Here is a 17,673-nt window from a genome sequence, read left to right on the forward strand (position 1 = left end):
GCATAGAGAGTCATACATGGTAAACAATGGTATTCCTCCAACACAAACGAACTTATTTGGTGATGAAAATCCTAACTTATGATTGTGATTTAATGATATATAATTCAATTTGTAGTTGCTGATTCTGATTTTTTCAAAATCTGTGTGTGTGTATATATATACATATTTGCTGATGACCCTGGGAATGTGATCCAAGAATTATATCTGCTTTATAATAAAAAAAAATAGGGCTAATAGTGAGTCAGTGAGGTTATAACAAAAGGAAAATCCCCAAAGACAGAATTTCAAAATTATGTTAATACAATAGGTTACATATTGTATTAACAATTTTTATTACAATTAATACAATTGTATTAATTATGTTAATACAATTAGGTTAATACAATAGGTTTTTAGGTTTGCTTATCCAGTTGAAGACAGGGAGAATCTTAGACTAGTTGACCCTGCTTCATGTGAAGAAACATAACTACAGAAAAGCTGGCAGAATATTTTATTTGTATGCAATAGTTTACTTTTTTAAGTTTAAAAGAAAAGATTTGTGAAATCTTTTTTTAAATGCTTTTCTTCAGATATATACTTTGTCATAAAAATAAGACCCTCCAAATCACTCCTCTGATATACAATTAGTTCAATATACTTTTTATTTTCTGTAAAGATTATACCTCTATATGAATATAAATACTTTAAATAACCCATTTCACATTAAAGTCAGTCTAAAATAATTTTTATAAAGAAAGGGTTGTCTTTATGATTTATAAAGTATTGCAGAATAAAAATTTGTGCTTTTTCCCTTCCAATTACCTTTATACCAGGGAATATGTCCAATGTCCTTTCCACAGCTGATACCATCGGATATTCTAGAAGGGAAGAAAGAGTAGGAACCTGACAGCTTTGTGGAATGATGGAGGGATCAGACTGGGCCCTACAGTGACCTACCTGTGCTGTGTTGCTGCTTCCATGATTGAGTTCAAGGTAGAAAAGAAAAAACAAAATCTAAAGACAAGAACTAAGTTGACCAGAAAGAACTGAAGCTAGGATGAGTGCCCAATAGCATACAGAGTCACTTATTCAGTTAAAGATTATTTAACCCCTTTCCCTCTTATTTCTATGCTTTATCAATACTAACCAGTTTTCACCTAATCAGCACAACTTTTTGGAGGAAAATAACAGGACATAATATTACTTTAAAATACACAGTTTTCAAATTGTACCTCAGTAAAATTCTAATAAGAATCTACAGATTTCAAATATTTAGGAATCTCAGGAACATCAGTTAGGATGGCAACAGTTTCCATCCCATTGCCCAAGGTGCAGGCATAATGATGGTGTGTCATCAGGAAGGAGGACCAATTTACTTGCCATTTGTAAACGTGGTGTACTATTCTCTTGCGTGTTATGACTTAGGACCTTCCTTCACAGATGTAAGGCTCCTAGGCCTATTCCTTCATGGAAAAAAGCTCTACTTCATGTCTCTTGTCTCTTCTCTCCTTTCTTCCTTCCACAAAATTGAAGATTAACAGCTCTCCTCTTGTGTTTGCTATTTGGCTCTCTCAGCCATTAAATTTACACAGTTGTACTTCCTATTCAGAAGCTGCCCTGGCTTGATCTCATATGACTGGGTGGGTTACTCTAGACACAAAGGCAAGCTCTACATTCTCTGAAAATATCCATCCTTCTAAGCAGCAGGTGAAAAAATAAATAAATAAAAACTTTTAAGAACCTGAAACAGATGATTTAGACCAGCCTTACCCCAGGAACTGGGACAAACTCTATTATTCCCTAATTCTTGCTCAAAATACACATCTCCTACTTGCCCCATTCTTGATGGCACTTCACTTGTTTAATAGCAAAAAGATGACTCAACTCTGGACTTTGAGTAAAGAGCAATTTTTAATTCTCGTCTCCAGTCCACCAGTAAACGTGGCCAGAAAAGCCTTCAAGGAGGCTGTCTATTTTTATTTCTAAAGTGTTTTTGGTGACAAAGCCTCAGGATGACAGAATGTTTGTTTCCCTAGGAGATCTTCCAAAAAGGCAGAGGTTTAGGATGTTTTGGTCCTGTTGTTAGACACCATCTTACTCTCAACCCATTAATAACAGCAGAGTGAGTAAAAAAACTGTTCTCAAGTGAGTAAATTAGCTAACACAAAAAATGCATTCATCTGCATAGGTTTTGGAATCCTGATAGGCATCCTTTTTCTCTATTAGCAATCACAATCATTTTCAGAAGTTTCCAGAGAGGCACTTTCCTCTAATAGTCCAAAAAGCTGGAATAGATCAGAATCTTTGGGAAGATTCTGGCCTATAAATATTTAATCATAGATTCCCATATGTACTTTAGAAGTATCAATCATTATAATACATAACAATTTACTACACTTACTGTTCTTCACGTTCTTTTTTGTTGAAGAAATTAAAGTGAAAAAACATTAACAGGCTCACTAGAGGACATAAAGCAAGTTACCTCCAGAGATAGCACCCCACACCCCAAGTCCTTTAATTTTCAGGGGCTTAGACTGAAGTACTCATCCTCTCATATTTTTATTAGTGTTGAGGAACAAGATGATATATTATTTACCTTAAAAATCTTGGAAATGTAAAAGCTTTGGGACCCAATGATCAAATTTCAAGAAGAACAGTTTCCACATAAGTATACTATTTGCTATTCTGACTGAGACAGTAAATTTTACAAGTGAAAACTATATCTGTTTATAGCACAAAATGAGAAGAAAAGACTCTGATTTAACATGCAGTTTAATCTAAAAATGTATATAACCTAACTCTTTATTTTCCTAGACTGATATTAGTTCATTACTCATGTCATGTAATTATCATTAAATAGAATAGAAACTGATAAAATACATACTTAGTACCTCCAAACATGTTAGATTATCAAGAAGATGAAAATGCTGATACAATTTTCATCTATATTTAAACCATACACACACACACATATATATATAGATGACATGCAAAGGCAGGAAAACTATTAAAGCTTATATAAATGGTTACAGCATGCTCAAAGGAAGAAAACATACTAGCTTATTTTTATTCCTCTTGATGGGTGTTCTCTTCTAGAGAAGCCCCCACATTAGGTGTTAGGTAAATCTATGTATGAGACTAATGATTTGTTATGGAGACCTCATGAAAAACCTCTTTCCTGGGCTCAAAAATTTTTTCTTTGCTCTTCTGTCTCCCTTCCTCATTCCATTTATCCTATCACTGAAGGCAACTGTTTTTCTCAGATAATAAAATAAATACTATGATATGAATCACCTTAATAAGTGAGAAAAAAGGAAGGGAAATGAGAGGGAAAAAAGACATAAAGGAGAATTAAGAGAACAGAGGAAACAGTGAAGCTCCATTAGAAACAGAAATTTAAGGAGACATAACTCTTAGAGAAGTAAACTTAGGAGAAACTGGAGATAAACTATTAATGCAGTATTTTTTTGAATTCAACTCACCTGAGTCTTACAGCTAGGTCCAATTAATTTATGTAAAAACATTTACAAATCTTAATTTGTAAGTAAACAATTTCTTTTCATTGTTGTATGGACTACTTGATTACTCAAATTTATTGAAAAAAATCTAGAAAACTACATGTGGAAAAGAAATAGACAAGTATTAAGTAAAATGTCCTAGGATTAGAATGTAAGTTTTATGTAAATGAACACTGGAAGTCTGAAAAGTAGCATACTGTTTATTGATGATAAATAAAATAATGTGATCATTCCCAAATTTATAAATCCTTAACTCCATAGCTGAAATATTTTCGGGGTGGGGGGACCAAGTCTAATAAAAATAAATCTGCAGGTCAAAAAGTTTAAAGCTGCAATGCTGTAGCAAAATAGAGAAAATCAAATTTGTACACTCAGGAGAAACACTAGCTAAAGAATACTGGTAAGGGCTCTTTTTACAGAGGATGGTAATAGGCTAGGCTCCCCTTTCATTAAAAAGAATGCAATGGAATTTTTTTGAATAACATTTAACTTAGATATCAAGACAAATTCTCCAACATTAAAAGATATTAATCACCGAAAGAATTTTGAGTAGAATGAATAATGCAAGCTTATAAAATCTATTACAGACCCTTTAAGGACAAAACCACATTATTCTATGTATAACTGAATATTTTATAGACTTTATAATACAGTTTAATATTGTGAGTTCTGGACTTGCACTTAGCTAGATTTGAGTTCTGCCACTAGTAGCTGTTTGACTTTAGACAATATTCTAAGACTCAGTTACTAGATCTATTTTTTTTAAAAAGGATACCTATAGTAATATACCACACAGGGTGGGTGTGGGGCTTAAATAGTGAGGCAAAAGCCCTTTTCCCAGTGGCTGATACACAGTAGCTCAATAAATGCTCACCATTATTAATATATTGTTGCTGGAGGTGACTTACATTCATACCTCAGTTTAAATAATATATTTGCCTCCATGCTATTCATAAACAAAACATATTTCCATCACATCTCTCATTATTATAGACAATTATTCTTGGAGAGGACAATCATAATCCTGGGGGGAAGGTATATGTGGTTTCAAAAGTACGTCAGATCAAAGTTCAGATTATGATATATATTCCAAATAGGCGTATAGAAGCTCTACCTCTCCAAATTTAAAAGCACTGACTCACTAGGAAATTTATGGCTTTGGCCATAGTTCACACAGAAGAGTTATGAGAAATCTGTCTCATTGATGTCTTACCTTCTCGGAATAAACATCATTGATATCACTTCATCAAGGAGAGTCCTTTTCTATCTTAAACTAATAACCTATCCCAGGTATGTTCCCATTCTTCCTACTACTATTAGAACATGTATCATTATTACACTTCCTATTTAATGTCTGTTATCAAACAGATTTAAGCTATGAGAGGTTAAGAATAAAGACAGTAAACAGGTCATCTATGCAGATAACTGGGGAAAGAGATTTCAGGCAATGGAACCACATACAGAGACCTTGAAAGTAAAGAATACCTGGAATGTTCAGGCGAAAAAAACAAAGATAAACGTGGTCAAAGTGGAGAGTTTAAGAAGAGAAAGTAAAGAGGAGATAACAGAGATTAACGCAGAGCCAGATCATGTAGCATCTCACAGGGTGTATATAGTAAGAACTCGGATTTTACTTTCAATCAGACAGGAAACCAATAGATAGAGTTTAAGACAGGATTGACTTGATTTGACTAACCAAGTTTCAGCAAGGACATTCTGGCATTTATGTTGAGAATGAACTCAAAGTGTATAAGGTCAGGAGCAAAGAAACAAAGTAGACAACTATTACAATCATTCAGGAAATAAAAGTTAGTGGTCATAGCAGGAATAGGGGGAAGTAGTAGGATTCCAGACATGCTTTGAAGGCAGAGCAGACAATAGTTTAGTTTTGAACATGTGAAGTTTGAGATGCCTATTAGGCATCGAGTTAAAAGATGCTAAGCAGGCAATTAGATATATTCTTTCCTAGAGTTCATGGAAGAAATCCAGAGTAGCCGATCAAAACTAAGAGTCATCAGCATAGAGCAGTGTGATTTTGAAAGCCTAGGTGAGTGGATAAAATCACCTTGGGTATGAATTTAAACAGGAGGGATGAAAGGATCCTAAGATTTTGACCTGGAACATTTTAACATTTAAAGGACAAGGTGAATAGGGAAGACTAGAAAGAAACAGGGGCAATGGCACCCCACTCCAGTACCCTTGCCTGGAAAATCCCATGGATGGAGGAGCCTGGTGGGCTGCAGTCCATGGGGTCGTGAAGATTCAGACACGACTGAGCAACTCCACTTTCACTTTTCATTTTCATGCATTGGAGAAGGAAATGGCAACCCACTCCAGTGTTCTTGCCTAGAGAATCCCAGGGATGGGGGAGCCTGGTGGGCTGCCGTCTATGGGTCGCACAGAGTCGGACCCGACTGAAGCGACTTAGCAGCAGCAGAAAGAAACAGAAAAGGAACAGTTAGACATTGAAGGAACAAAATCACACAACTGTGATGTGTTGTCAGGCAGGAGAAAAAAAAAAAAAAAGTGTTTCAAAGGACAGAGTTATAAACTGTGACAATGTTGCTGATACATGAGGCAAGATGAAGACTGCGAGAAGACAACTCAATTTAGCAATGTGGGAGACACAAATGATTTTGAAAAGAGGAATTTTAGTGAAGTGAAAGTGGCAAAAACTTGATTGGAATAAGTTCAAAAGAGAATGGAAGAAGAGAATTTTGAGATAATATAACTTTTTCAAGGAATACTGCGGGAAAAGGAGCAAAAGGAAGAGAGGGAAAGGGATATAGTAAGGTCAACAAAGCTTTTCGCTGTTGATTAATTGTTCTGTTCTTCCATGCAGATCAGAAACATAACAGCATGTGTATGTATGTGTGTATATATAGTTATATATATATATAACTATATATATATATATATATAGTTATAAATGATCCAGTAGGGAAAAACAGATGCTGTCAAAGAGATGGGGAACACCTCTTTCTGTAGTCACGTATGTAATAAAAACTTGAAGATGGAGACCTTGGTAATCATCAAGTTAAATGCTGGTAAATCCACACTGTACTTTACATGCACCTACTGGAGCATGGAGAGGACAAGGAGGAGAGCAAGTGCTATACATACCACCATGGAAATAGACCCAAAGCATATAATTTGAAAACAAGTTTAAGAACAGTAAAAAGGGCAAATTAATATTTAAAATATCAAATAGTTTGATTGGTGCTATGTGTATAGGCACACAGATACACAGTATATAATACATGGAAAAGGTCTGGAATGACTATTCAGATGATTACCCCTGGGGAAGGAAACAAAATGAACTGAGTTGAATGGAAGAGAACTCAAATTGTTACACTAGCTTTATCAGTACTTCTATATCATTTCAACTTTTATAACAATATATTCATGTAAATTTTACATAATTTAAAAGGTGATATAATTTTAAAATATTCTGTTCTTCCAGAGGAACTCTAGGATACACTCTCAAATATTAAGAGCAATAAAGTCTGGGGCAAGGGCTTCAGGCAGAAGGGCAAAGAACTTTTTTTTTAACACACCTTTGTATTTTTGTAAAATGTATCACAAGCATGTATTACTTTGGTAATAATCACTTTAAATAAAAGTGTTTAAGTATTCAGTTATGTGAAATGATACTGAATCTATTAAAGTTCACAGGTAGGTTATTTTTAAAAAATGATTGCTTTCTGCAAAGGCTGCTAAGGAAAATCAACCAAAAATTAGAATTAAGACTTAAACAATCTATCTTAAATTTTAAGTTAAGCAAGACTGAACAAGGAATCTTAGAACAAAAGATTGAAAAAGTAAATAGCAAAAGAAATACTGCCTTTTTCTTCCACCTTACCAAGTTCTTTCTTGCTGAGAGGAGAAACACCAAAAGTATTTGCACATCAGAGAAAAGGATTATGAACTTTAACAACAAGCAACCCTAAAGATACATTTTAATACAAACTGCTATGAGTTGGGGGCTTTCAATAGAAAATTAAGGGAGAAATGTTTGTGCTAAATTCATACACAATGAAAAAGAGAAAAAATTGAAGTTAACTAATAATGTCTCGGAGAAGGCAATGGCACCCCACTCCAGTACTCTTGCCTGGAAAATCCCATGGACGGAGGAGCCTGGTGGGCCGCAGTACATGGGGTCGCTAAGAGTCGGACACGACTGAGCGACTTCACTTTCACTTTTCACTTTCATGCATTGGAGAAGGAAATGGCAACCCACTCCAGTGTTCTTGCCTAGAGAATCCCAGGGGAGGAGGAGCCTGGTGGGCTGCCGTCTATGGGGTCGCACAGAGTCTGACACGACTAAAGCGATTTAGCAGCAGCAGCAGCAGCAGCAGCAATAATGTCTAATTTTTCAAGTCAATTTAGCAATGGAGTCTGGTTTAGAAACCAAAACACAATGGGCAATCCCACCATATAAAATAAAAGCACGGAATTATTCTATTCAAAGCAAAGAGGATGGGCACTACCGTAATGTGTGGTACCATCCATGTCCTGAAGGAAACTTGAAGGGAACACAGAATTTAGTCAAAAAATCTCTGTTTTGAAGCATCATTTGAAAATATGTGTTTAAGGTTTACTTAATAGTTTCATTTCATATTAATTACTGATACTGAATTTTCACAGTTTTTCTGGAAAAAGAGTAAGTTTAAATAGAAAAAACCCCAAGTAACATAGATTATACTGCTTAACCTCTCTAAGCCTGGGCTGCTTCAACTGTTGAGAGGTAATAACATCCATCTCAGAGGGTTGATCTATGTAGAAACTAAGTCATTTCTATAAATACATATACTAAACAAAAACTTCAATAAAAGCATTTTTTAATTGCTAGCTATTATTTCTGCTGAATCAGTCAGTATACCTGTTCAGCTGGGTAAGACTTCTTGAGGGGCTCCTTAAACAACTATAAAGTAAAATGACTACTTAAAGGAAACACACAAAATAAAGAGAGAAAAATCCTTGGCAAATATTGATCCTGAAGACCTCATCAGCATACCCATTTGTGTTTGTGCAGATTTGCCAATAAAATAATGCACAAATTCTGTAATGAAAGACTGCTTTAGGTCATAAACTAGAATCATAGTTGATGAATAAATTCCATTCCCCAAATCCTTCCTGGTCTGCAAGGCTGCAGTCCTAGTATGTTTCACAGTACATATCAAAACTCCAATTTATAAAAACAATATTCTACAGAATAAATTTGCATATATATCTTAAATGTTTCAGCTTTAACAGCTATAAAGAAAACTCACATCCTTTTAAATATTACCAAATTGAACCATATTTCATTTTTAATTTTGAAGCAGCAAATAAAAGGGAGTAATAAAGAAATGTTGAAATGTGCAAAAATTTGAATTCTATATATTTTTATAAGTTCATGCATATAAATTTACATTTTTACGACAGAATAAAAGCATACTTTTTGATACGATATACTTTCAGCTGTGTGAACATCTTCCTGGTTCCTCAGTACTTTCTGTGTGTCCATATTCAGAACCTGAAGCTGCTGGATCAGCTCGGCTTGCTGTGCTGTATGTGCACTGTTCTGTTTGTAAAGATTCTGTAGCTCCTGCAACTCCTTCCTGTGCGAAGCAAGCAATAAATAGAGAGAAGCATGAATAAAGATCATCTCAGTTAAATAACTGTGTTCATCTAAAGTTACAGATCAGCCTCCAATTTTACTGCAGGCAAACATGTTAATAAGAGAAATAACATATAAAGTATTTAATATTTTTCACATATACCTAGAAAGTATTGATAGAGGCACTATGACTTTCAAAGCCAAACACTTACCAGTTTTCTTTTATAGCTTGATCATAATAAAGTCCTCAATATACAGACATAGTATCACCTTCTTACTGAATTAAGTTACACTTCCGCTCTAAGAATTGATACACACTGATGCCAAAAATCTGATAGGGTAACTCAATGTTCATTTTATATTATATAGAATCTAAATATAGTAAGAACAATCCCAAAGGTAAATTTAGTTTTCAAACAAAAATTTCTTAAAGCACAACTAGTTCCCAACTTCAGAGGCCTGAGCTGGAATTCCTGTGACTCCTCTAAATGAGCCTGAAGGAAATGATGAGACAAAAACATCAGAAGGAAGGGGAGCAATACAAGGTGTAATCAGTTCTTCCACCCCACCCAGGGTGGTAAGTAGAAGGACAAATGAACTGGAGGGATAGTATTCAAGGCATAAGGGTCCAAGAAAACCATACCTCTGGATACAGGGTTCCAGATTTCCATGGTGGTGAATCCACCACATATAAAACTGGAACATTTTTTTGAAAATAAACTTGCAGAGAAAAATATTTACATTTATATTTCATATAAATATATAAATATAAAATATATATAAATATATATCACAGTGCATATTTTGAAGACTATTTTTAATGTAAACTTTTCTTTACTTATAACCCCAAACTGGTGATTCATTCATGTAAGACAAATCTTAAAAGAAAGAAGAAACATAAAAGATATGCAGACACTTGTCCAGTATGGATGACTATTAATATGGGAGAAATGAGCTGTGTTTTTTTAATCTATTTTATTTATTTATTTTGCTGTGCTATAGGCTTGTAGAATTTAGTTCCCTGACCAGGGAATGAACCCAGGCCGCAGCTAAAAAGGCTGAGTCTAACCACAGGACTGCTAGGGAAATTCAGAGTTCTGCTTTTTCAGAGGTTTAGAATATTAATGCTCTCCAGATACAACAGCAACCCCTAAACCCACACAGATACATGTAGATAAACCATCTGCCTTAGTCCTTTTGATATTAACAGAACAACACAGACTGGGTAGTTTGCAAATATCAGAAAGTTATTTCTCATAATTGGGCAGGCTGGAAGTCAGACATCAGACTGCCAGCATAGCCAACTGAGGGCTCTCTTCTAGGTTATAAACTTGTTATATCCTCGCATCTAGTGGTGTACGGCAAAGGAGGCTCTGGGAGGTCTTTTTCAAAAGAGCACTATTCTTTTGTGAGAGTTCCACACTCATTACCAAAGCACCTCCCTGAAGACCCACCTCCTACTGGCATCATATCAGGCATTAGAACTTCAACATATGAATATTGGGTAGACATAAACATTCAGACTACAGCACTTTTCTGTACTATTCAAGAAACTGAAATCTGCAGAAAATAGTAATCAAAAAATGGTGGAAGGGAAAGAAGAGAATAAATAACGGCACAATACCTTGAGAAAATATAAAACAAGAGAGGGAGGGAAAAGACCCTTAGATTATTCTTCTCTCACTAACTCTGCCATTGAATTGAATCCCTCAAGTAAGGAGTGAGTACTTAACCTTCACAGTCTGTATTCTAGGATACATGGGATAAGACAGTTGTTGAATGGATGAAATGAAAATGATAACATAAAGGACTGTTAAGAAAGAATCATATCAAATAGCAGTAAAATACATAAGGAGAGAAGTTATTTGGAAACCTAAAACTATGTAAAATAAAATTAATTGGTAGATTCAAACTTGAGAAGTTCCTCCAGACATGGACTAAAAAAAATAAAGATGTGGGTTGAGCTGAGAGCATGCTGAGAACTAATGACACTTCTTTCTATCTCAGGAAGAATGTTGATTAAAAATATTGTGTTGCTGATTTACAGTGATGCTAAGGGACTGAATGAGCCACAGAATAAATTATGAAAAAATGTTCCCATAGACATCAGATTTGATAGCAAAGACTGACAAAGGGTTTCAGACAGCTTCAAAAGATTATTTTGCAGTTAAAAACCCTCACTGTTACGCAAATAAAAATTTGCTTCTTCATATTACATGTGCCTTTCTTCTATCCTAGGCCTTCCCAGGTGGTGCCAGTGATAAAGAATCTGCCTGCCAATGGAGGAGATGCAAGAGACACGGGTTTGATTCCTGAGTTGGGAAGATCCCCTGGAGAAGGAAATGGCAACCCACTCCAGTATTCTAGCCTGGAAAATTCTATGGACAAAAGAGCCTGGCAGGCTACAGTCCATGGAATTGCAAAGAGGCAGACATGACAGAGTGCACACATGCAAAATTTCTCCTCTCCTAAAACCCAAACAGGAACTGGTAGACATCATTTGTAATGGGCCACTCTAACGGTAGAGGGCAAAAAATAAAGGCAATTCAAGCAATGACTCTTTTAAAACACTTGCCAGGATATGACATGTGTCACATTCACTCTCATTCCACAGGCTAAAGTAAGTCACATGGCTAAATCTGATGTTAATGGGGGAGAAAGCATACTTGAGCAACAGAGAAGGTTTTGGTAAAAATGGACCTTTAAGGTGAATCAACACTGAGTACAGGAATAAACACAGATGAGTAGGAAAGTTAACTGATGAGCACTAAAGCAGTATAAAAACCTAAACCTAAGTATCTTTAAGCATGGAGATGAATGTTATAAATCTTGAGACACAAAATTAGGAGTTAAAATGGTTGAATGTATGTATTAAGTATACACAGCATGATGTCAAAAGCAACTAAAAATGAAATGTAGTTTAAAAAAAAAAAATCACCTTCCAAAGTTTTTTCATGCCATTTCTTTCTTAACTTTAGAAAGTTGGTTAGTGGTTCTTATAGAGAAGAAAAAATTATCTGAGATTTAATAATTCCCTCAATTTAACATCAGTGTCTTATTTACCATTCCATTATATTATAAAAACTAAATTTATTACCTATAAATAAAAATGCTCAATTATAGTCCCTTTTATCTAAAAACCCATTTGCCTACTCTTCAATCTATAAATATGTTTTGGAAAAAAACAAAGAATTATTCTAATAAAATTTTACTGGGTATTATTTCTCCAGGATTGTATTTCAGTGTGATTTTCCCTCTGTTTTCTTTGTATTTTTCTATATTAACATGTACCGTTATATTAAAAAAACAAAAAAGAGTAGCAGTGATAGCATTAATTTCAGAGAAGTTGGAACTCAAGGCAAAAATAATCATACACAAAAAAAGTACAAAGTATAATTCACAGTAAAAACAAAAGAACTTTGTTGGACACTTTACCCACCAAATCATAGCACATAAAAGAAAAGAGCACAACAAAAACTAATAAGCAATAAAAGGAAAATCAGTTGTAAACTATATAGGAAAGATTCCATTTAAAATAATAACAAAAACCATGTAATAACTATGAGTAAATTTAAGATGAAATGTCAAAACTGACACGAAGAACAAAACATCTCATAAGGACACAAAGGTATTGAAACAAATGGTATGGCGTCCCATACTCTGGACAGAAAAACTGACATTATAAAGATTCAATTCTCCTTCAGTTTGCTTTTCAATTTGATACCCTAATAAAATAACAAACACAAAATGAGCCAGTTTAACCTAAAGTTTACATGGAAAAATTAATAAGCAATAAATGCCCAGGAAACCTGTGAAAGAGCAGAAATGGAGAATGCATCATGTATTCTCTTATCCAATTTTCATCATCTCTACAATATTACTTACTCTCTAGTACTCTTAGCCTACTCTGTGGCCTGAAAAGCCAATCTCTACAGACTACATTACATTGGCTCCTAGTCTTCTGTGTTTTAATTTGAGTAGGTGAAAGTGCTGGCCAATGATTAGAGAGTAGAGGAAAAAGAGGTCATGGTATTTCTTCTCCTAGCGCCCTCTCCACTAAGCCACTGTTGGCAGTGTCTCTGTTCCTCTATCTAAGAATACTTCTATGAGACAGCCTTCCTCCCAGGGCTAGACTTGTCACAGAGCTCTGGTAAAATCTTCTCTCACAGTGGGAGAGGGAAAAGGTGGGACGATTTGAGAGAACAGCAAGGAAACGTGTACATCATCATACATAAAATAGATACCCAATGGGAGTTTGATGTATGATTCAGGGAACCCAAAGCTCGTGCTCTGTGACAACTTGGAGAGATAGGGTGGGAAGGGAAGTGGGGACGGGGCTCAGGAGAGAAGGTTCACATGTATTCCTATGGCCAATTCAGGTTGATGTATAGCAAAAAGCATCACAATACTGTAATTATCCTCCAATTAAATTAGGGGGAAAAAAGCTTCTCTTCTTGGCCCTTCTGGCCTAGTTGGTAGTAATAGCTGATGATAAGAACTCTGACAATAGGGAATGCACTCAGAAAGGCAACCTAAAACAGTATAATGTCTGTGAAATATACACATGAAAAATTATGAGAAATAAAAGCAATTAATAAACTAATGGGAAAAATTATTAATAGAGTTATCTTATACCATTTGAAGGTCTGAACTACAGAACAGAGATTAGACTGTTTCTGAGATTTCCAAGATAAGCGTGCAAGATAAATAGTGTATACTGCAAAAAAGAAAATTTCAACTAAATACATGAATCAATGTAAAATTTAAACAAAATAAAAAGAACAGTTTTGAAAAGTACGGAGAAACTTACAAACTAAGAGCATCAAGCAAAGACTAAGAGCTGTTTTATTGGGAAGAAGATAGGAATAAATAATAATTTTCAGATTTCTTCTAAAATTAAGATTCTATTACTATTTAGAATTACCTTTTTGACTTCATCAATTATTGACTTAAAAAAATTATACCATGAGTGGATAAAGTCAATCATCTGTCATCTGTGGAGATATACTTTTCCACATCCCTATAATACGATCTTTAAAATGAGAAACTATGGTTTTTTTATCATATATACACATATGTGCATCTAATAATGTATATATAATATATATTAATCTATTAACCAAGCAAAACTCCTGCCCATATATATATACATATATATATATATATATAAAACAATACACTAAATATATACAAGTAAATACTAAGTCAGTTAGTCAGTTCAGTCGCTCAGTCATGTCTGACTCTTTGTGAGCCCATGAATTGCAGCACGCCAGGCCTCCCTGTCCATCACCAACTCACAGAGTTCACCCAAACTCATGTCCATCGAGTCGGTGATGCCATCCAGCCATCTCATCCTCTGTCATCCCCTTCTCCTCCTGTCCCCAATCCCTCCCAGCATCAGAGTCTTTTCCAATAAGTCAACTCTTCGCATGAGGTGGCCAAAGTACTGGAGTTTCAGCTTTAGCATCATTCCTTCCAAAGAACACCCAGGACTGATCTCCTTCAGAATGGACTGGTTGGATTTCCTTGCAGTCCAAGGGACTCTCAAGAGTCTTCTCCAACACCACAGTTCAAAAGCATCAACTCTTCTGCGCTCAGCTTTCTTCACAGTCCAACTCTCACATCCATACCTGACTACTGGAAAAACTAGCCTTGACTAGATGGACCTTTGTTGGCAAAGTAATGTCTCTGCTTGTAAATATCTGTGTATACTATAATTATATATAAAGTTAATAATACTTTTTTTAATTTATTTATTTTGCTGCTGCTGCTAAGTCGCTTCAGTTGTGTCCGACTCTGTTCGACCCATAGACGGCAGCCCACCAGGCTTCCCATCCCTGGGATTCTCCAGGCAAGAACACTGGAGTGGGTGGCCATTTCCTTCTCCAATGCAGGAAAGTGAAAAGGGAAAGTGAAGTCGCTCAGTCGTGTCCGACTCTAGCGACCCCATGGAGTACAGCCGACCAGGCTCCTCCGTCCATGGGATTTTCTAGGCAAAAGTACTGGAGTGGGGTGCCATTGCCTTCTCCATTATTTATTTTAATGGAGGCTAATTACTTTATAATATTGTGGTGGTTTTTGCCACACATAGACATGAATCGGCCATGGGTTTACATGTGTTCCCCATCCTGAACCCTCTCCCACCTCCCTCCCCATCCCCCCTCCCTCTGGGTCATCCTAGTTCATCAGCACTGAGCACCCTTTCTCATGCATCGAACCTGGACTGGCAATCTGTTTCACATATGGTAATATACATATTCAATGCTATTCTCTCAGATCATTCCACTGTCGCCTTCTCCCACAGAGTCCAAAAGACTGTTCTATATATCTGTGTCTCCTCTGCTGTCTCGCATATAGGGTTATCATTACCATCTTTCTAAATTCCATATATATGAAATTATACATTATACAATTAATGTATATACATTAATTATTGTATGTTCAATAATTAATGTATGTACAATATAAATTATACAATATACATTAGTATATTGTATTGGTGTTTTTCTTTCTGGCTTACTTCACTCTGTATGATAGGCTCCAGTTTCATCCACCTCACTAGAACTGATTCAAATGTATTCTTTGTAATGGCTGAGTAACTCTCCATTGTGTATATGTACCACAGTTTTCCTATCCATTCATCTGCCGATGGACATCTAGGTTGCTTCCATGACCTGGCTATTATAAACAGTGCTGCGATGAACACTGGGGTACACGTGTCTCTTTCAATTCTGGTTTCCTCGGTGTGTATGCCCAGCAGTGGGATTGCTGGATCATAAGGCAGTTCTATTTCCAGTTTTTTAGGAATCTCCACACTGTTCTCCATAGTAGCTATACTAGTTTGCATCCCACCAACAGTGTAAGAGGGTTCCTTTTTCTCCACACCCTCTCCAGCATTTATTGCTTGTCGACTTTTTGATAGCAGCCATTCTGACTGGTGTGAGATGGAACCTCATTGTGGTTTTGATTTGCATTTCTCTGATAATGAGTGATGTTGAGCATCTTTTCATGTGTTTGTTAGCCATCTGTATGTCTTCTTTGGAGAAATGTCTGTTTAGTTCTTTGGCCCATTTTTTGATTGGGTGGTTTATTTTTCTGGAATTGAGCTGCAGGAGTTGCTTGTATATTTTTGAGATTAAATTCTTTGTCAGTTGCTTCATTTGCTATTATTTTCTCCCATTCTGAAGGCTGCCTTTTCACTTGCTTATAGTTTCCTTCATTGTGTGCAGAAGCTTTTAAGTTTAATTAGGTCCCATTTGTTTAGTATTGCTTTTATTTCCATTACTCTGGTAAGTGGGTCATAGAGGAGACTGCTGTGATTTATGTCGGAGACTGTTTTGCCTATGCCTTCCTCTAGGAGTTTTATAGTTTCTGGTCTTATGTTTAGATCTTTAACCCATTTTGAGTTTATTTTTGTGTATGGTGTTAGAAAGTGTTCTAGTTTCGTTCTTTTACAAGTGGCTGACCAGTTTTCCCAGCACCACCTGTTAAAGAGATTGTCTTTTCTCCATTGTATATTCTTGCCTCCTTTGTCAAAGATAAGGTTTCCATCAGTTCAGTTCAGTTCAGTTCAGTCACTCAGTCATGTATGACTCTTTGCAACCCCATGAATTGCAGCACGCCAGACCTCCCTGTCCATCACCAACTCCCAGAGTTCACTCAAACTCACGTCCATCGAGTTGGTGATGCCATCCAGCCATCTCATCCTCTGTTGTCCTCTTTTCCTCCTGCCCCCAATCCCTCCCAGCATAAGAGTCTTCCATAGGTGCATGGATTTATCTCTGGGCTTTCTATTTTGTTCCATTGATCTATATTTCTGTCTTTGTGCCAGTACCATACTGTCTTTATGACTGTGGCTTTGTAGCATAGCCTGAAGTCAGGCAGGTTGTTTCTTTCAGCTCCATTCTTCTTTCTCAAGATTGCTTTGGCTATTTGAGGTTTTTTGTACTTCCATACAAATTGTGAAATTATTTGTTTTAGTTCTGTGAAAAATACCGTTGGTAGCTTGATAGGGATTGCATTGAATCTATAGATCGCTGTCAGTAGTATACTTATTTTTACTATATTGATTCTTCCAATCCATGAACATGGTATATTTCTCCATCTATTTGTGTCCTCTTTGATTTCTTTCATAGTTTTCTATGTTTCATAGTTTTCTATATATAGGTCTTTTTTTTCTTTAGGTAGATATATTCCTAAGTATTTTATTATTTTCATTGCAATGGTGAATGGAATTGTTTCCTTAATTTCTCTTTCTGTTTTCTCATTGTTAGTATATAGGAATGCAAGGGATTTCTGTGTGTTGATTTTATATCCTGCAACTTTACTATATTCATTGATTAGCTCTAGTAATTTTCTTGTGGAGTCTTTAGGGTTTTCTATGTAGAGGATCATGTCATCTGCAAACAGTGAGAGTTTTACTTCTTCTTTTCCAATCTGGATTCCTTTTATTTATTTATTTTTTTTCTGCTCTGATTGCTGTGGCCAAAACTTCCAAAACTATGTTGAATAGTAGTGGTGAAAGTGGGCACCCTTGTCTTGTTCCTGACTTTAGGGGAAATGCTTTCAGTTTTT

General features: G+C 35.7%; 1 protein-coding gene across 5 annotated transcripts in view; it reads right to left on the bottom strand.

Annotated features, from left to right (window-relative positions):
• CNTLN (centlein) overlaps positions 1–17,673 on the bottom strand; it is a 341,020-nt gene that overhangs the window by 189,420 nt on the left and 133,927 nt on the right. For all 5 annotated transcript variants that reach the window (XM_025281478.2, XM_025281479.2, XM_044939816.1 and 2 more), the window contains one exon: positions 8,938–9,100. In XM_025281478.2, the coding sequence (XP_025137263.1) occupies positions 8,938–9,100 (163 nt within the window). The remainder of the gene's footprint in view (positions 1–8,937; positions 9,101–17,673) is intronic.

Source organism: Bubalus bubalis, chromosome 3 (genome assembly GCF_019923935.1).
Source record: "Bubalus bubalis isolate 160015118507 breed Murrah chromosome 3, NDDB_SH_1, whole genome shotgun sequence".
Taxonomy (NCBI): domain Eukaryota; kingdom Metazoa; phylum Chordata; class Mammalia; order Artiodactyla; family Bovidae; genus Bubalus; species Bubalus bubalis.